This window comes from Polyodon spathula, chromosome 12 (assembly GCF_017654505.1).
Source record: "Polyodon spathula isolate WHYD16114869_AA chromosome 12, ASM1765450v1, whole genome shotgun sequence".
In the NCBI taxonomy this organism is placed as follows: Eukaryota; Metazoa; Chordata; class Actinopteri; order Acipenseriformes; family Polyodontidae; genus Polyodon; species Polyodon spathula.
In genome coordinates this window covers 17,607,705-17,629,190 of record NC_054545.1, presented here as the reverse complement: position 1 = coordinate 17,629,190, position 21,486 = coordinate 17,607,705, and the positions used below count along the sequence as shown (strand labels likewise).

Below are 21,486 nucleotides of genomic sequence, written 5' to 3'. Positions count from 1 at the left end.
GGAGAGGAGAAAAGGTGATCGATAGATGGGGCACTAAACTATACAGTATTACAAAATAACAGGAGATGCATACTTGTTTCTATCAACTTTTTGTTTTCTAAGATCTAAAAAAGGAGACAAATGATTACATTAGTTGGCAAAAGACAAAGGTGTGATTGCTGTTTATATTTTGCTTACACATCCTGGGGTTACTAGCTGACACACTGATCAGTCTCACTCTATTGTCAGGTCAGCTACAGCATTGGAACACTGAGGAAACACCTGCTTTAAGTGTCAAACACACCTGCTAGAGCTCCACCCTGGAGTATCATTACTATTGCATAACAGAAACTGTAGTCACTTGACTAGCCACCAACAGTGTCCCAATCACACACCATGTGCAATACCGTTCAGTCGGATGCAGGGAGGGCACTACTGCATGCTTAAGGTGGAAAAGCAGACTTTCTATTAGGCACAAAACCAATGGGGCAGACACTTTAAATAACGAGAGATGCAAACAGCACCGAACAGCTTTTCAAATACAATGAAGTTCTGTATATAATAACCAAATTATATGAAAGTGTGTATCACTAACAGTGTGCAAGTGCTGCAAATAATTTAAAACAATGCTTGTACATCTAGCAAATCTGGAAGAAGAATTAGAATTGGAAGATTCAAATCACAGCAAAAAAAGTTATTTAATAGGTGCTACATTGGAGATCTCAGCTGCAGTCTGGCAAGGGGAGTTTCTGGCTCATGAATTGACCCAGGCAGGCAATTTGTGAAAACCAGCGAAAAAAACTACACAAGACATAAATGGAAGTAATTTTACTTTTGCGGCCATGGAAAACCTGTTCCACAGAGCAGTGAAACTGATCTTGCTCGTGGCTTTTATGCCTTTATTGTACTTTATGCTGCATTTTTCAGATGCAGTTGTGTAGTTTATATATATATATATATATATATATATATATATATATATATATATATATATATATATATATATATATATATATATATATACACACATACACATACATACACACACACACGCAAAATCACTTTTAGTTCAAGACTCTCCTCAAATGAGCCAGCAGATCCAAGAGGAGGTGCTGGATATGATCACATGAGGAGGAATCAGGCTACACAGGGAGGGGCCGTGCCTGAGATCGATGAGCATGTGTGTTGCTATCACACCGCAGAAGGAAGTGTGTTTGTGTATTTCCTTTTATACAACATTTCTGAGAAGAAACCAATATTGTACAATAGCCTGCCTCATGCAAATCCTATAAAATCGGCACACAGCAGAATAAATGAACACATGTATGCTATAATGTGCATGTTTTCAGGGGTCTTTGGCACACAGCAGTCATTTAGCCACCAATTGTAAATTTCCAACTCTTTGAACAAATCACAACTCATTTGAAACATTCCAACTAAACACTAATCAATTTGTAAAATCATAAAAATAATATGATAAAACTACTTGGCTACAACCTGCAAATCCCTGGCCCTACTGCTGGGGAATAATTTATTACAGAAACTCAGTCAATGCATGCTTCATATATAAAATCTTACTGGTTGTTAAACTGATGAACTAGCTACCAAATCAAATACAAAATGATATCTCCCTTAAATTCAGAAGATTTTTTGAAATATACTTTATGTATTTCACTTTAAATACAAAATAAGAGAGGAGTCAAATGAGTACAAAAGTAGGCTCCAAGGTGTTTAAAGTTCCCTGTTCCCTCCCAGTGTTGCTTAACCGTGCTGCTGGTGTGGGATACATTTATGCTTCATTACGAACCCCTTGTTTTCTTGCTTTTTCACTTATGATGGAGCAGTTTTAAATGTTTCAGCACAATTTAAAGATCCTTCATTATGGCAGGGCTCAAAGTTGGCCAAAATCCTTATGGGCATCTGGCTCCTAGCTTTTAAAAATTGGTCTTAAATAAAAAAAAACAATATGGGCCAGGTAAAAAAAAACAAAAAAAACTACTATATAGTGATGTCACTGTTTGACACCACCCCTTGGTCAATACACGTGCCTTAATCCACTGTAAAGCCAGCCCAAATATATTATTGTTTAATCAGTTACAAAACAATCTGCCTGAAAAAAACAGATGAATTTGCTTGTGTAATTTACCTTTTTCTGCAATGTGAAAGTAGATCTGTTTTTGTACACATCCTAGGAACGCTGTCAATGTGCTACATGATACAAAAAAAGTAGCAATAGCAAATTAATAGCAGCTCCTCTTTGGTTTTAATGACAAGTTGTAAAAAAACAAATGGATACTGACATTGAGCAACTTGATTTCAGCAATTATACAACAGCAAACATTGAATAAACTTTATAAACACCATGCAAACCGAACAAACAGCACAATTAGCAACAACATGTTGGCTACCAGATGTCAAATTCTATTACTTTCGCCAATACATTAAGACTTCGTACTAAAACACACATACATAAAACATACAAAAAAAAAGATAGCTTAATTGTTTAACATGTAGGCTTGTTAAAAGTAAACAGCTGACAAACCAGGACCATTTTTAAAAGGTGCATACACAGCGTGTAAATTAAGGACATTTAAACAAAGAAAAGGATGATCACGGTCTTAAACTTCCTCCACATTGTACATTTGATGAGTGTAAAAGAAATCATAAAGCAGCCGAGGCATCTGTCCCCAAATCAAACATTTTAATGCAGTCATTGAGAAAGGCATCTGTTCTGCTTAAAATCCATCTTAAACTGTAAAATAATAAAACAATTCACAAGGCCATTATAGAATTAGTACAAAACGTGGTTCACTTTGCCATGGGGTGTATTCATATGATGTAGGCAATCCTATTCCCTAAACACAAGCCATTAATCCAATAAAGAATATTCTTTTTGAATACATCAGTAGAAAGCATTCGTGACACGCAATCCACTGTTTTGAACAGATTCTGTGGAATTATTCAGTCAATATAATTTATTTATTATTTAGTGTGTCCGCAGGTGTTCTGCACGCTCGCTCTGCCTTGCATCAGGACCTGTTAGGCAAAGCAATAACCAGTATTGTGTTACACTACAGAAGACAGCAGGTTTCCACACACTTTACAACTCACAGTAACAAATAACTATTTTATTCAGTGTAACTGAGTAAGTACTGTAAAGGAAACCTTACTACTGTACTGTACAGAAGCAGATGGCCCAGGATTGAACATCAGTCAAGCCTTGTTTGAACAGAAACAGATTTTAATCTGGTGTATATATTATCTATTAGGAAGACGACTTCAAACCAATACAATTCAGCAAAAAACCCTGGCAAATACGTTCAGTACCAACATCTGAAAAACAAAGATGGGAGACAGTGTCAAGAACTGGTCCAGATTCGTCACATCACCGATTTAGGTAGCGGTAAGAAGAGTTCCATTATCCAGTATCCACTATTTAAACCTGAATGTAGATCTGTAAAGAAGCGTTCCAATAGTAAATGTCGTTTGCAGGCACAAATGTCTCCTTTATTCATTAGTGTATTTAAAGTCCAGTTTTGGCCTGTATAGTGAGAGCAAGCAGATATCAGTCCCATTTACTGTGTCCAAGCCCAATTCAGAATATAGTTAAACATTGTATAGAGTACCGCCTGAAAACAGAGGTTTGCATAAATTCTCAAAAAGCTATGAAAAATATTAGGAGTCATACAGAATGCAGAAGTCTGTGAAACAGGCTTTCACTGCAAAATCAAGCTGGGCTGCCTGCTGCCATTTCCACCTGTAACCTACTATCTGTTCTGCATCCATATTGCACAAAGGTTACAAAAATTGCACTTGTTTTGCACCACTCCTACATTTCTTTACCTACCTTCACCTGGGTGTAACACCCATCACTAACTTCCTTTGCACTGGGTGCTCATTTAGGTGGCTGGTTTGGTGAAGTGAAAGCATTGTCAGAGTGAAACAGATCTGGACACTATCAGCGGACACCACACAGAGCATTCCTGCACACTGCAGACCTTCCTTGGAATTCCACCTAAACACTTGGGTGTGTGCAAGGCACAGAGTGTTACCAAGAACGGCTAGATTCTTTATCTTAGAACAACAAGCACCACAGATCTGCAGCTCGTAAAGTGGACCTGAAAGCAATGGGTGGGGGAGAGCTTAAAGAAATTCCTGAGATGAACTTTAAAAAAAGTTATATGCAGCATTTTAATCTCACCCTAATGTACTTTAATTCTTACTCAATTCAAACTAGCTCTGTACCAAGAGTCCTGAATAAAATGATCAAATTAAGACAAACCAGCATTATGAATTCTGTATACAAGTGTGGGTTTGTTTACCTCCACAGCTGTAATTCATTCATTTCATAGCCTTACTCTCAGGGTCTTACTTTAGGATGTATAACCACCCTGCAGTGTCAAACATTTCAGCCTGCATACCATTTTCCAACTGGGTTCAATTAAAACCTTCAGAACTTAGGGCAAAAGGTATTTAGCTTAATACAGTCACTTTCTAACTGCACAGCAATCCTATGGCACAGTTAGCTGGGTAGTGGCTGAACGTGGACTTCCCAATTAGCCATTTTATATAGCGCCTCTCAGACACCAACATATCTCACAACCAAGTCAGCCCAAGTCTCTGCAGAGGACACGGTAGTTAGCAAAGCCTTCTTGTATTTATCCCCACAGAACCATTATGTTAATCAGGGGAGAAAAAATTGTGTATTAATTTCATTGCATGAAATAGATTGTAATGATGACAGGCAAAAACACCTATTTGACTGATACAACAGCTGGTATGAATACATATTTCCTCTATCATTTAAGTTTTTGGAATCGTTTACATTTGGTGTAAATGTAAAACGAAAGCGTAGGCCTATACAAAGCTTAAGAAAAGTCAGACGAAGAACCAAATGATTCTTACCAAAATAAAAGGGGATCCAGTAATAACATTATAATAAAATCATCATTTTAAAAACAGTGATTAACACTTATTTTAATAGAACTGTGATAAAAAGAAGTACCGTACCACCTCAACTGCTTCCTATCATTTTATTAATTTCTCACTGTGAAAAGCGAAGCACTGGAAAATGCTAACTCTGGGGAAAGAAATGAAACAAAACAATTACATTTGGATTATTTTCCATTTGTTCTCTGTATATGTGCCTTCCAGGCACTTTGTTCCAATCGTGAATTCCTTAGAGTAAGTAACTTCAAATAATGTTTTCATTTATTTTTTACTTTGTTAGGATTTTACGTTGTTGAGATCTTTTAATTGTGCCAGCGCTACAGAGAGGCAGGCTAGCAGAGAAAAACAACAACTCGGGGTTGGAGCAACTGTTCACAATGATTGCAAAAACCATGCACTAGTAAGGGAAGTGTAAGAAAATACATTCAAAAGTCACTACCTCTTTAATTGAAACAATTGTTAAACCTACCGGTACATAGCCTAGGTTTTAATTGGTTAGCTGTTTTCTGATAAATCCTACAGAGGAACGATTCCCACGGACCAGGTGTTGAGCATCCTGGTGTTTCACATGCAGTTCTAGTCCCAGTTGCTTGCTGTCATGTTTTTGTTGGAACTTATCCATGTACCAGCTAAAACACTGTCCCATGGGGTGGGTTAACCCGACCCAGCTTTTAGTTTTTTAACTAACAACCCATAAACTATAGGAACAATATCAAATGGACAACCCAGTTGAATAAACAAAGAAATAAATAATATCACGGTAAAACATTGACCAAAACCAGATTGGTCTAGTCTTGTCGATTGACCGACAGTTTAAAAACAGGGATCTTTATTTTTAGGTAGTCAGTTTTACTTGTACTTCCAGTGACGTGCTTTGACCCCAACAAATGCTGTGGTGACAAAAAGTGAAACTACAGTACAACAGAAAGGAATGCAAACTGATAGCTTTATTTGGCATAGTATGGTACCAGTTACTTAAAAATAAATTCATTTTAAAAGTTGCAACACCTGCTTCTTTGAAAACTACACAAGGAATGGTTCTATTACCAACAGACCATAAAACAGCAGGTTAACTGAATTGGGATAGATTAGATGGGGGGGGGGGGGGGGGGGGTAGCTGTATAAATCTTTCAGTTTAATTACTCAGTTCTTTGTGGGGCAAAATGTATCAGCAGATGACATCTGATTACAGGACGCTCAAATCTGTCCACCAGTTGTTAATCACAAGAACAAAGCCAGTTTGTCTCTCCCTCACTGCCCATCCCTCAAAATCAAGACACTCTTGTTGATAACGCCAGCTTTATTGTAATGTACTGAGAAACAAGGCAGGCAGGCTATATAGAACAGAATGGCACATTAGGTAGGTCAATGATCATACATTTAGTATAAAACTCAGAATGGATGCAAGATACTGCAGCCTTGAAGTGTGGAACCAGCTCCAGCACATCTCATCAGAGGAGATCACAGAGCTGCACAGGGCTCCTGTCCACCCAGCACAACAGAGGTCCTCACCAAGAAATGCACCACATGGTTGTGTTAAACAAAGAACACTACGTGCTGAATATGCTGGATGTAAAAAGGCAATTACCTTAATTGTGGGATCAGAGGATGACTACTGGCCTTCAGTTCTCCTGAGCTGTGGTGGGGGAATGAGGGAGCTTAAAATGTACATTATAAATTGGGAAGAAAAAATAGATAAAGTAATTTGGCACTTTAAAAAAAAAAAAAAAAAAAAAAAACCCATCACAGAGGATTTACTATGCCAGGAGAAAAAAAGTGCCATGCAATATTTAGTGGAAAATGTCAATATTTTGGCAACCATGCATAACACTATTCACAGTGATTGAAATCTGAGACTTTGGCTTTGTTCCCATCAAGACAGTTAGGGCATCAGCACGACTGTCATATTCCATGTTGAATACTGTGAAATACAATCAACATTAGACAAGCCAGCCCATACAATTACAATAGCCCTGGTACTCAACAGCTAGCCAGCTGGTCAAATGTGTGGCCAGACATTTTGTTTAGGTTCTGCAAGAAGATATTAAATATTAACTATTTGCTTCCTGGTACCTAGTAACTTCTTGTGCTGAATTTACTACAATGGTTTACCACCAATAGACCATGTGACCTGGCTATAGAACAAGGAATTAGTGACCAGCAGTTTAAATTTTAATTCCATTGATATGCATTGGAAGGATATCCTGAGAAATGCAAGCATGTTTTGCACAGAAAGGGAGCCAGTAACATATGTTTCATGGTAGTAAGAGTCTTTTGACACCATAAGTGAATACGTCCAGCCTGTGCCTTTTTATACAATTACTATGTGGTGGCCCACTAAACTAATCGTGTAACACAGACAGAATGAACAGAATTGAGTAATGGCAGTAGGAGGAGTACTTGAACTAGACACAGTGATTTTTAACTATGCTTCAGTTTTACTACAAGCATCAAGATGAAAAAGTGCAACTACAGTATTCAGTTTCACACTGTCAGCATTACTGTAACCAAGTATGGCTTCTTGTCACTGTAGTCTAGATTAATTACACCTTCCAGGTCTTGTTAGTTTGAGGGCAAATATCCAGCTGGAAATCACAGGGGGGAAAACCAGACAAATCAATATTGTCCAGCTTCTGTGCATCATTTTTACCGTAAAGCCAATGGGACACAAGTTGACATGTTGCCAGAAAACTGTAGAAAGGGAGAAACTTTGTTGTAATCAACTTTATCAAAGGCGAGTTGATTTTGTTGAAGCAACACAACCTCATAGGTCTAGTCAACTAATGACAAGTCATGTGACTGGCTATCTTGCCAGCGAAAGGCTTGGAAAAAATGGCGGTGAAGCCAGTGTCTTCAGGGAAAGTCTCAAGGTGGGTATTGCATATATGTACAGATATGAGAGTTATAATTAACACGTATACACTTTGCTTGTCTCCATTAACAATACAATGAAATGACTGAAAGCCATGCATATTTTAGCTGTAAATGCAGCATGGTTCAAATAACTGAAGCTAAACAAAAGAAACCTGATAAGACAAGTCAGTATGTCTCAAACGATATGATAAAACATTAAAGTAGAACACAGAGAGAGAGAGAGAACGTTTATATTTCTGTTCTAGTAGAAATCAGTAAAAACTAACAGGTAGATAATCTGCAGCTTGACATGCTGCATCATAACTTCAACTATGTTTGAGAAATTAATAAAAGCTTTCATTTGATTAAAAAAGGTATTTATTGTTTTTTTCTTCTAGTGGTAGTAATTAGATCAAGTGAGTTTTTTTTATGGCAAGCAGTTTCAATGTTAGGTAGAATGGTGTTTGAGGGCTTGCAAATATAAATATATCTGGGTTTATTGTAGAATGTAGTAGTGTTTAGTAATGTGTTTCGTTAAAGTAAAATCAACATTGTTGAAGTAACAGATTTTATTCTACATTTTCTGGCAACATGTAGTTGTATCTCCTCTGCATAAGTCTGGAACTCTTGGACTTGCTTCCATAATTCTGAACCACTTGACTTACAACCTGCCTTAAAAAAAAAAAAAAAAAAAAAAACCTGGATAAGAGTGCGCATTTCAACATTTCCCTTACTAAGCCTTACAGTAAACAAAATAATTCATAACATTATTTTGATCATGGTTTGGAAAAGTGCTCGAACGATTTCTTGTACCGACTCATTGAAATAATAAAACAGTTTGTTGCATCATCTCTTATTTCTTTACCTAACAGTGCTCAAGCCTAGTACTTAGCGACCACACCCCCTGATGTAGTGAACTTAACCACTGTACATTATACAGGTGAGCAGTACAGAGCACACTCAGCATGCATCCCAGGTGTGGCTGAAGGCATTTCACCATCACGAAGCCTCTGTATGACCTGCTGAAGAGGAGTCAGATTGCTCTTGGTCTGACAACGGGCAGACAACACTGTTCAACACTTCGCCTTAGCAATAACATGCAATTAAAAAAACTGCCAAAGCTAGAACATCCAAGGTAAGAACAAAACTGCCATTTTAGATTTCATGCTTATTATATTTCATTATAATGTATTAGTCACAAAAAAAAAAAAGTGGCATGACTTCTCAGCCGGTGTGACCTAACTATCCTTTCACGAGGTTTGCAGATACACACAATTTAACATTTATATTACTGCTGCTGTACATGGTGTGCGTAGGAATCACCACAGGTGTGGCCATTCCCCAATTATATCATTGAAGCTAACTGGGGTGTGGTCACATGTATAAAAGCAAGGAGAAATCCTTTGTTTGAGAGTGGTGTTTGGAAGGAAAGCCAGTGAAGGCGTAGCTCAGCCTGGCTCTTGTAAATTTTGTGTTTGACTATTTGTTTTGGCTTTTGTGTCCTGTTTATTTGTCTTTGCACTTAAGCTGCAGCTTTTTCTGACTCGCATTCTTGACTATCCTGCTATAGCACCTCAAGTTTTACTTATTTTTTTCTTGTAACAAACCTTTCTGGGTATCTACAGTTAACTGCAGCATTAACATTTATTTTCTGAACTACACTACCTCAGTTACCAAGGCTAAAAGTTTCTGTAAAGTACATTGCTCTATATAGTTCTCTTTTATATATAGTTATATATTTTTACTGAACAATTGCTGCTTCCTGATTCACAAAGACTCAATGTTCTTTGTGCATTTAAGCTGCCAATGACTGGTAAATACAGTCTCATCTCCTCTTGAGCTTTGCTAATTTGGGTTGTTAACTCCTGTAATCAAAATCCTTACTGCTAATACAGCAAGGTAACCTAATCCAACCTGTGATGTGATGCAGTACGTCACGATTTACTGAATGATGTGCAGACTCACAAGTTCTCTCACCATCACGTGCAATTTTATACAATACATTTTATTCCTGTGTTTCTGCAGTCTGAGGACTACTTTATTAACCTGTTGGTAGTCCAGTTTGTTTACATTCCATAACACACTTCCAGCTGTCAAGCATTGCCACTGTCTCACTGTCAACTAAATAAGCAAGCTCCTGTTACTGACTCGTGAATATCATTTACAAGTTCTGCTGTAACAAGGATGCACAACAGTAAACAGACTAAAGAGCATCGAAACAGTGTTTGTTTAATACTGATAATTTACAGAAACGCCAGCGCTGATATCTTCATATTGCATCCCTATAACAAACTTTTTTTTTTTAAGCAGTAAGAAAGTCTGCTTCTTCCTAATAGCAGCTAGTTTCTGCAGACTCAGGTCCTTGCTGTTGGAAGTCACCTGATCATCATAAATGGCTGTATATTAAAAAAAAAAAAAAACCCTCTTAGTCAGCATGCAGAAAAGAAGCCCAGTGTTTACTTTCTATTAAAGGGCGTCAGGTGTAAGCGCAGTCGAATTCCTGAAGAAAATCACAGCAAGCACCAGCCATACCCCCTGCCATAGGTTGCCAGCCACGGATTAGATTAGTAACCATTAGATACACGCACAGTGGTGAAACTTTGTTTTTAAAGTAGTACTTATTTTAAGCGCTATCTAATACAAAAAAGTCCATACTCTTTCCATACTGTTCCTGTGCTCAGCGTTTTTTCCTGCTTCCTTTTTTTTAGGGTATGCAGATACAATGCTATAAACTGCTGCATTCACTGCAGGTCACATGGGGGCAATGCTGATCATCTAAACAGCAGTAAATCTAAATACTGACATTCTTTCTCTCTAGATTCATGCTGCTTGTGTTTTCCTACAGTCACAATTTATCGATGCACGTAACATTAATATATAGTTTAACAAAATACAGTGAAAAAGTCTAAACATTTTATAGCACCGGTATATTCTCTTGTCTAGACAGGTGATGCTGTAAAATGAACACTTCTAACCGTGCAGGTGAACACCTTTTGTGTATTTCCTTATAAAATATGAAAAGTATGCAACACCACTATTTCAATGATTTAAGTGGATTGGAAACTGTTGAGATCATAAACCCTTTAACTAAATCGGTACAGAGCTAGCGGGGGGAAGTTGTTCATTAGGCCAGAAAAGCAGACTGCTGTTTAAAAGTAGTAACATGAGACAACTGAATCACTGGTTAATTCTATCAGACGTATACTGCAAGAAAAAAAAATGCACTGCCCTTTGATATCCACCCAGATACAAAACCAACAGTTTTACTGAATCAACTGCTTTAGATGGTCAAATGAAGTTTGAACTCATGCATGTTTTGCCTTAGTCTTTCAATCAGGTTAAAGACTACGGCGCCTTACTTATCACATGTTAATCTCTCTGGTTAACCTTCATTTAGAGTTTTTTTTTTTTTTAAATAAATTAAATCAAAGTAAGAAGCTCCATGGCCTGAGGTCTCAAGCTTATAGCCAATGGCAACAATCAGTATGGCATGCACTAGTTTGACTGGTGAGGCACCAGCACAGTGTAATATTTCCAATTCAAAAATGTGTTCCCAGGTCAACACAATGCACAGCACAAGAGATACACATCTGCATTCAGCTAAAAACAGATAAATGAAATGTTAAATGTGATGTGCCCCAAAAACGGCAAGACGAACTTCTGCTAATAAAAATGAATTCAATCAATCTCGACAATAGGCGCTAGGAAGTCAAATACATACATTATAAAATGAGGGCAAACACATACATTAGCGATCTTTAAGCATATTATATTATATAAATTAAGCATATTAAAGATTATATATATAAAATCTGCAATGACGACGCAGGACAGGCGCAAGTTGACCGAACAGTATTACTTGAATCGTGCCCCCTAATTCTTCAAAATATAGGTAAATTAACGTTAGATCAAGTAACAGACAGTGACATTGCAAAGTATAGCCAGATAATCAGAGCCACATGTCCACAGGCAAGTCCTGCTGTATTACTTACAGATCACAACTCTCGCAAAACTGCAACATGGCCTATATCCTTTAACTGATGTAAACCAGCCCCACAGTATTGTGCAAACCATATTTTCACACTTAAGTACACTACTACTGGTATACTCAAGTTAGCTACATTTGCAAAATGATGCGAAAAACAAAACCAAATAGTAACACGTATAAAATTTAGCTACAGCAGATTTATAACAAGCTTAAATAATAGCGCTACCTTCAACCTACACGTTAAAATAATACTATTAATAGTTAAATTACATATTAAATTATAAATGACTACACTTTCCGGTTACTTCAAAACCTACAGGTCATCTCTCAAAGAAACAACACACGTTTTACTCACAGTACCTTGCTATTATTTCTGGTACTGTATATGTTTATACGACACCAAGAGGAAGCCCTCGTTTTCAAAACTTGTGTTCCTGAATAAACCGCCTCATTCACCTGCACCGAACACTTCCTTAGCCACAAGGAACAGGTTGAATCGCAGAATGAACTGGGGAAGTAAAAAAAAAAGCTAAACTGGAGAATGTGATTGCAACACAGTCCCTCGGGAAAGCAAGTAAGTTACAAAAAGTTCGCTGGAATCTAACAAATATAATTTAATAACAATAGAAATAACTCCAATAACACCCACACCACTCAAGGCTGGCCTGCAAATGCTGGCTTCATCCATGCGTCCAACAGCATTCCAGTCCTTCTTTCCTTCCTCCCAGCTCCGCTCTGAAACCTGTTGACAAGATAGGGGTAAAAACAGCGTGAAACGTCACTTACCTCAGTACTCTCAGTCAATTTGTGATCCCCGGATCCTTAAATTACTCAATATCGGGCTTTTAGATCTTAACCCCTAAGGAAACTGACATCAAACTCTAAAGAAAGCGAGAAATACTCTCTCTACCCGCACAAATACTGTTCTCTAACTCGCTCAGCGCTATAATAACACAGCACGCACTCTGTGGAGCCTTCACCCAGCAACTCCGCAGCGCCGGACTCCATGAAACGCCGCTCCTCATTGGCCAACTCTATAATTAGGGGAATGATACAAGACAGGAGATTGGCAAATCAGAGGCCGCTTTACACAATTCCTTCGTTGTGATGGATTTTATTCTCGGGACAAAGGTGAAGCGGGGGATGTTATTGTACTGGTCAGTCTGCGAATGAGACATTTATTTAGTTACATTTCATAAACGTCACTAAACAACAGGCTTTGAAAACTAATCAATGCTTTTAATAAAGTGCCAAATAAGCACACGTATTTAGACTATTTGCCTATAACAATATATTCTCTCTGTGTGCGGTATGCCGTATTTAAATACAGTATATTTAGGGCTTCTAGTTTTCGGGTTTTATTTTTGACCGCGTGATGTCCCTTTAAACATACTTTGAGCCGATTCGCTTTCTTAATCAAACACTAATTACCAAAGGAAGTTGTTTCTTTTTAACCTCATATCTTGATTGAGTTAAGAAACGACGTGCATTGATCTCACCTGATTCTATTTGAACCTGCATTTTGTTCTGGCCGCATTCAGTTTATTCGTTTCCACTGCGTTAGTTTCTAGTAGTGCGTCGGTAATTTAAACAATCTGGTATTCAGTTAAGGCTTAACAACTATTAATTAAGGTTTAAAGGGAGGGAGAGAGATGGAAAATAAAACCCCAAAACTACAAGCCCTACGTATAGTCTTCTGAAAATCTGTCATTTGCATATTGTGGCGTAAATGCTTTGGCTTTCGTTTGGGCTTTGATTAAAGCCTACAAATATGTTGTCATAGCAAACATTTTCTTTCCGGGTAAATTCAACAGTGTAATAAAATAAACGTATAATGTATTTTATGTCGGTCAATAATATATTGCCCAACAAACTAATAATAAACATCAACAGTACAAAAAAATCACTTAGTTTCGACGCAGACTGTACTGTTGTTTTTCATATAACTTATTAGTTACTAAAATTTAGGACATTTGTATATTAAAAGAGTTTATATGGGCAGTCCATATTGTCTCCAACGTAAAGGTATATCCTGCATCAAGGATAGCTGTTACCAGCCCCTAGAGTGACACAAGGCTTAACAGTTTTATAAGGGGTTGGCGGTAGGGAAGTGGACTTCTGCCCACCCAGCTTTAACTACTTTAGAGAAAGTTGTTTTCTTGTATTATCTATCCCCTTACCTTTGTATGATGTTTACAATACACGTGCTTTGCTACTCTTTAGCTCTACAGTGGTTGCTTGCCATTGACACAAGTTAGATCAGCCAGTCTTGAAAGTATATTATTATAAGCACCAGCCTCATTCTTGCGCAGTTGTTTATTGAAATTGAAAGCTACTTATTGCACACAAGGGCGACCCTGCTCACCGCAAACAAGTGTCTCAACCACAATGCAAAAGAGCCAGTGGGAATGTAATGCTTCAAAACATAACTGAAGCATTGCTGTAGCTGCTAAGTGTAATTTGTGGAGCACTAGAAACAGGTAGAGTCGGGTTGCTTGGAAATGTATCTGTGACTCACTGGTGAGCTGGATTCGTGGGAGAGGTGTGTTAGAGCCAACTTGAGTGTTCATCACAAGGAGGAACATGTTTTCCTTCCATCTCCATCAACTTTTTTTTATTCTTAATTGCCAAAATTGTAGAATTCATTCCTCTGCAGAATGGCCTGTTAATATAGTATGCATCTTGCTGCAAACTCCCCTTAGCTCTGCACCCGAACCCTACAGTGTACATGAGCACTCCTCCAGAGCACTGTCTGTACAGCGAGAGGGGGCAGGAGAGAAGTCTGTTTGCCTGTAAGGGGAGCTTATATGTGCTTATCAATCTGCCAGCTTCGCCACTATTTCAAGTGCAACTGCTTGTATCGTAAACCACTTGAGATTCTGACTGCATATTTTCAGAGTTGTGGAAACTCCTCAGGGAAAAATCCAACAACACCAATCGTTTTGACCTGTGACCTAAGAACAGGTGTATGAACGCTAAAAGTTTTAGCAATTAGCGCTCGTCTTTGTTAAGAGAAAAGTGTGTTAAATGTGTTTTGTTTACCTTCTATTTGAATTGTGTAAGTTCTCAATGTAAAGGCAAGCTTGTGGAAGTTACTGATAAGGACACTGCTTATTTGGATATGCTATACAGAGGGTGTCTCTTGTAGTGATATATCTTATTAGCAGGGGGTGTGTGTGTCAAATGTATGAATTGGTATATGAAGGTCCAATGAGATACCACAGCTGTAATGAAGAAAAATGGCAAGATTAATTGTATTTTTATTAGCAGGATCAAGACGGTACCAAGTTATACTGGAAAACATTTACACAAGAAGGACTTGTTAAAGAATGATGTCACCATAGGTTGGGTATGTAGGGTAGAGTTTATTTGTTGGACCACAGGAATGAGGACTGCGCACTCTTTGTCTCCGAAGTTGGTAACAATGCATAAAGTGCCTTTTTCGTATTGCATGCTGATTTTGATGTTTCAGAAAATACTAGTGTTATACTGAGCCATTCACAAAATCACACCAGTGAACTAAAAATGTAGAGGTTGAGGTTTTGGCACACAGCTGTATTTCATGGTTTTCTCGTGGAGTTCCATTACTGATGTTGTCCAGTATAAAACATTGTTTCACTGCCACATTGGTGTAAGGATACAGACCACACACTTCGACATACTGGCCCCAATTAAAACGTTAAGATATACTTTTTTAAGGAAAGTTTCAGAAGAACGTAAAACATGCTTTGAAAAATGAGATCAAGAGCTGCCATTCCCTATACAGTAAAGCTTGGTTTTTGTTCATAAGCCCTCCCCCCCAATTTTACAGAATACATGTCAGAGAAGGTATTTGTATAACAAAGGAATTGTTTTAGTGATGGACAGTCCATTTATTAAATGCTTACTACACATAATAGGTAGTTCTTTCCCAATGTTCTGTCCAACCCTTATATTGAAGCTGTAGATATTGAATGACTGCCTTGCCCAGCTGGTCACTGTCTTCAGTGAAGATTGAACCCAGGCAGACAGCCTGACTTCACTCAGCTACCTGCCAATCCACCCTCAGGGCTTCCCCTGCTTGCAAACCAATTAGAGATCATTAAACAATCGATGAAAGCATTTCAGACACTAAATGCATTACTCACAGCTGGTTGTGGTTCTCCTGAACTGATGCCTGCCTGTCTGCCCTCCAGGCACTCACCCTGTCCCCTTTCCCTTCCAGAAACTTATATTACAAAACTTCGCAATTGACACATATTCCCTCGTAAAAGTTTAGCATGGTAAAATTGCAGTTATATTCTGTATTTAGTATGGTGTACAGTTTGCCATGTTTCGCAATATATATTACCATACCTCTGTGGGCTTTACAAGGCCTTACTGCGATTTCATTGTGCTTCATTACACTTTACTGTGCTTTTACTGTTATAAACTTTTATAAGGCTTGTAATATTAGACCGCTGAAAACACAAACATGCAACTTACATTTCATCACACTGATGAAAGCACTAGCCAAAACATGCACCTACTTGACTTGACTGATTTTTTCAACCTATTCCTCAGCAGCTGGAGTTTTCTTTCAGAGCCTTTTACTGTACACCACTTGGGAATCCTCCTAGATCGTTGATGCAATCCAGGGGGATTCCTCAGTGTTGTGAAATACACATAGGGCACGGGATGATCAAATCAACCCCTTGAAAATGTATAAATCTGTTAAAGACCTGAAGCCTCTCCAGCACACATCCCGTCCTGTATCGCGTACGAAACACTTCGGTTCATGAAGCACGGTCAGTGTTTCTCACAGCTGACAGATCTAACAAACAGTGATGACAGGGGGAATATTTATGGCCCCTTTTACTGGTGCTTTCACTACTGGAACCCTGAAGAGGAAGCTGCTGACACTGATGGGTGGAATGGGGAGGGTGTGCTATTTGCGTGCTGAGAGGAGAGAGCAGGTGTTGTATTGTGTCTTGGGGCTCTGGCATGGGAGTTAGATTAGTGTTGGTTTGGATAAGGCCACTCTTCTGGAATGTGGGCCCTGGTAAATAAAGCTAGCTCCGTACACATACACACCATATTCCTTATTACTTGATGATTAATGCATATCCTGGTCTTTGCAGCATGTTTGCTTAATAAACTTGAAAGGTAATTTACCTTTTTAAATGTGTAAAAATAATGAATAAATAGCTGAAATTCATGTACTATGCTATAGTTGGAATGAACATTGAGGAATATGCAGCACTTGTAATATTACATTTTTAATGGCTAAGAAGGAAATCCAAGGGGGGGGAGGTTTGGAGAGGTTTGGCCGCACCGATGTCATGGGTCGCCCCCAACAGGGGGCAATGTGAACATTTCTTGACATTAGAGGAACTTGTAAGGTTACAAAGAGATCTGGTGGTTGTTATCACTCTGTCTGCAGTAGCAGAACCATCTCTGAACAGGAACAAGGCGACAGAGAAAAGAGAACTATCCTAAATGAAACAATGGTGAGGTTTGCGTCAGGACTTCCAGGTTACACACGGACATTGTGTTTCAATTGAGTAGATGATGATTTGGTTGGATTTAGCCACTTCAGCGTCTGTACTGGGCAATTAAACTGCGTCACCTTGCAGAGTCAGCATCTTTTGGGTCTCAATTTTAAACAGTCTCCCAATGCATTTAAATGGAGCATTTCAAATCTCACTCCTATTGGCAACTGTGCATTTCGGGTTACCACCTATTGGTATAAGTAGGTGGGTGTTTATTAAGGGATAACGGCATTGCTGTGGCGTGTTACCAAGTAATAATGAAACTCCTGAGTTAATACATTATTTGAACGAGGGAATCCTATTCTTACTGTGAAACATGCCACATCAACGCCAAGTAACGGATTAATGATTTTCTTTGAGTAATGGAAATGTATCAAGTAATGATGCTGTTGAGAGGGCTATAACTCACCCCTACGTACTTCTGTGCTTGAATTTAACAAGGACAAAAGGATTACCAGCCTGCAGTGTTTGTCTGACCCCTACACTGCTCAGTAGGGTCTCTAAACAGCCCCTATAATCACATCGTGTATCAATCTTTCATCACAGCCACCCCGGCAGCAGTGAAGCAGCCTGCGTGATATCCATCATAGGAGTTTCACTGCCGATCAATGCATTTCCATTCTCTAATAACAGTACATTGTGTCTAAATGGAAAACAAGAACATACAACTGGATGACAATGACGTACCTGAGTTTCAGACACTGTGAATGTATAGCGTAGCACGCCACAATACCATTTTTGCTGTTTGCCATTTGTTTTTCAAATTAGATTGCTCAGGGATATTGTGTATACATACCTGAAATATTAATGACTGAATATGAGAGACCTTCCAGCACCTTGTGGAACCTGTGCCAGGTCTGATCAAGGTTGTATTGAGCAAAAACAGCAGCCCAATGCTGGGTACCTGTCCTAAGAAAAGTGTACCACACAATACATTTAACCGTATACTTTAAATCCTGCCCTATCGGAACTTGCAACTCTATGCAGCTTTGCGTTAAGAAAAAAAGAATGGTTCCTAACACTGACTCTGATAGGAGGGTAACCCTATAAAATCAGTGGAAAACTGCAATATTGCTGGATAATATTAGCTTAATGTGTTTTCAAATAATAATAATAAAAAATTCAGTGTTGTTTGCAAACACAACTGTTTACTTATTTCCTCTGCGATTATTTCATGTTAAACACTATTATCTAGCAAATATGTCATTTGTACTGTGTAAAAAAAAAACATCTAAAGCATATGTAGTACTGTATGGCAGTGTTTGGATTAGAACCTTGCAACATTTGACTGACACATCGAAAGAGAGTAAATGAATGGAAGAAAAGTGCTGTAGCATTGCTTTCAATTCCGTTTTGTTTTCTATGGATTCTTTCTGGGCCTGCTCTTTGCAGACATATGAGGCAGCATTAAAGACCTTGTAGCAACCATACCCCTTTGTCTCCTGTGTCTGTGACTGTACAAGCATCTGAGATGGTAAAAAGGACTATGTTACATACAGTCAAGCACAAAATTATAAACCAGCCAGCCAGTCGTTTTAGATCATTTAAACCCCCAAACCGAATCAGCACACCTTCACACCAAGGCTCATCATCGTGAGCTTCAAGAATAAGCCCAGCTCTTTCACTTTATAATCTAAACACCACCATCTAGAAATGAAAGCTGACAACAAAAAGTTTTACATAATGATCAAGGATTTTTTTATTTGTAATTTTTTTTGTTTCAATATCATAACAGAAAACGTTATAGTACAGAATTTGTTGAATATCTCTCATTGCTTGTTAATTTCCACATGGATGCTGGTTCACTATTCTCTGTACAAGATCACACTTTATTTTTTTTTGTTATTTCTGTACATTGTATTACTTTTTTTTGTGTGTTTTTGATTAATTGGTTAAAAAGGCTGTCAGCACTTAAGGAAGCAAGTTGTTTCTTTATTCAAATAACAGGATATTCCAGTGTTGTCACCCAATCAGGTCGCTGCGCAGCGCGGAGCCAGGTGGCTGCTGGGACACTTCCCCAAACATGGCAGCTGGTTTGTTGCCACCTGGGTCGCACACTGCAGCCTCTTGTCTTTTGGCACTGTGCACATGAACACAAGTTACAAGATAAAGAACAAGCAAAGCTTTTTGTGAAGCGATTATGAAGCATACTAATAAGGGAATTAGCCGTCACCTAAGCTAGCATAAAGGAAGCAGACAGCCTTGCTCAGGGCATTAAGTATCTGCAGGGTTGTTTTTTTTTTTTTTTTTTTTTTTTTTTTTTTTTTTTTTTAAAGATGAGAAAAAAAACACAAGTTCCGCAGGCACCTACAGTTTCTATTAAAAGCTACCGCTATCAGACCTAGCATTGAACACACAAAGCAATTGCTATGAAAGAGAAAAAAGTTGCCTCAATATTACAGAATAAATTTATTTTATTTTATAATGTATTTATTTTCTTAAAAGATTTCTTAAAAGTTATTATATATTTTTTTAACTCTCTTTGAAATAGTTCCCTCCACCGCCCCCCCCCGTTGTTTATTTTAATTTTGTCTTCAAGATGTCGACTATACTGATCAACTTTATCCAAATCAATAAAAACTAGCTGTGCCGTTGCATATTACAGGATACAGTCAATGATATGTGGACATGCACCGTAGCCACTCCCACTCCTGCCGGTGACATCATAGCCGGCCTATCACCATGACGTCCACCACCTCCCCCTTGTGAAGCTCCACATACTGCTCTGTCTTTGGAGGTAGCATCAGCAGTCCATTTGCGCTGCGCATGCTCATCAGACGACTGCTCACCTGGTTCCCTGGAACAGAGGGACAGGTCTTTAGGTTTCAAAGCTGTACTCACCCAGTGTCTCCCTAGTAAAAGCACTACTATGTGGAGTGCAGGGCGAGTCATTCCAGCACAATCCTGGATGGGATGAGTTGGCAGCAGCCCCATACGAAGCGCTGTACTGGCCTATGCTCTGCCACAGGTAAGGGACTATCCGCTGGGGTTGGTTTGCCTGGCTGTGCCACAGTGACACCTACTGGTCAGACTAGTCAGGCTTTACTCTTTCCTCCAGGGTAGCTTTGCAACATCCACAAAGCAGTTTACTTTAACCAGAGCTGTGGCCCCTAGGTCAGCGGGGTGAAGAGAGTTCGCTCTGGTTCTCCTGGGCTGGGCTATGTGTGTTTGCAGTGGTGAGACGTCATTGAGGGTTACATACTTGATGGGGCTGTCTAAAGCATCACATTCCAGTAAATCTGCCCTGTGCCCTGGTTAAAGCAAACTGACTTCCCACACGATTGCTATCATTAGGGTTAGGGTTAGGGTTAGGGTTAGGGTTAAGCCCTGCTGAGTCAGGAGAGACCTGTTCCTGGGGTGTTAATCCTGTAACAAGCACAGTACCATAGTGATATCCACCCCCCGCCACGGCTGTAAATTAGCAATCCATACCATGAAACAGAAGATCATCATGACCTACACATTACCCACTGTGTGTACATGAAAAAAGAAATACACATGTATGTACGACATACAGACAGTCAGACTCCCTCAAATTCTAACACTCTCAACTGCTTGTGCTAATAGATGTCCAGACTGAGATTCAGTACAATTGAATAAGCGGTTCTCTGGATACATGACACATTGTACACACATTTAACAGAAGCCTGGCATAGTTTGCATACACAGCACTGATCACTTTAGCAACACATCTCAAAGTGCTTAGGGCTACATACAATATACGCGTCTCAATGCCCACCTGTACTCTGTGCCCAAGGCAGTGGTTCTTGGTGATGCCAGGTGAGTATGCAGCGGTGGTATTCAGGGCGAGGGTCCAGTTTGACGTCACACGATAACTGCAGGGGAAGAGGCAGCAACAAAAGGAGAAATCAGTTCTCAGCACTGCCGTGGTCACGTACTGGGACAGAGCAGACCGAGTTCACCGGCCTGCCTCATAAATGATGTGCATCACACACAAAGCTGACTTCTCAGCTAACTCTGTGTAATATAGCTTTCATAGATTAAGTATCTCAAACACATTATTGAGTACCTTTAATGAAAATGTATGGACATATTGTGTTTCTTTAGTTTTCACACTTGGATTTTTTGAGAAGTCTATTTCAAACTGATTGTGACTCAGTCTGTTTGAAACCATGAATGCTCCACACTTCCGGTAACTTATTCCTTTAGTTTGTTTTAATTGAACCAAACTGAGACCAGCATACT

General features: G+C 38.8%; 2 protein-coding genes across 26 annotated transcripts in view; both read right to left on the bottom strand.

Annotated features, from left to right (window-relative positions):
* LOC121324418 (MAGUK p55 subfamily member 5-like) overlaps positions 1-12,752 on the bottom strand; it is a 50,279-nt gene extending 37,527 nt beyond the window's left edge. The window contains exon 1 of one of the 4 annotated variants that reach the window (XM_041266263.1): positions 12,557-12,752. The gene's annotated coding sequence lies outside the window, so the exon portion shown is untranslated. Of the gene's footprint in view, positions 1-3,826; positions 3,847-12,419; positions 12,515-12,556 lie in introns of those variants that run through there. The other 3 variants (XM_041266262.1, XM_041266264.1, XM_041266268.1) reach the window with 3 other exon arrangements.
* A 6,209-nt stretch (positions 12,753-18,961) lies between these two features.
* LOC121323819 (gephyrin) overlaps positions 18,962-21,486 on the bottom strand; it is a 182,693-nt gene continuing 180,168 nt past the window's right edge. For all 22 annotated transcript variants that reach the window (XM_041265054.1, XM_041265056.1, XM_041265055.1 and 19 more), the window contains 2 exons: positions 21,020-21,116; positions 18,962-20,077 (listed from right to left, as the gene is read on the bottom strand). In XM_041265054.1, the coding sequence (XP_041120988.1) occupies positions 19,944-20,077; positions 21,020-21,116 (231 nt within the window). In that variant the 3' untranslated portion in view covers positions 18,962-19,943. The remainder of the gene's footprint in view (positions 20,078-21,019; positions 21,117-21,486) is intronic.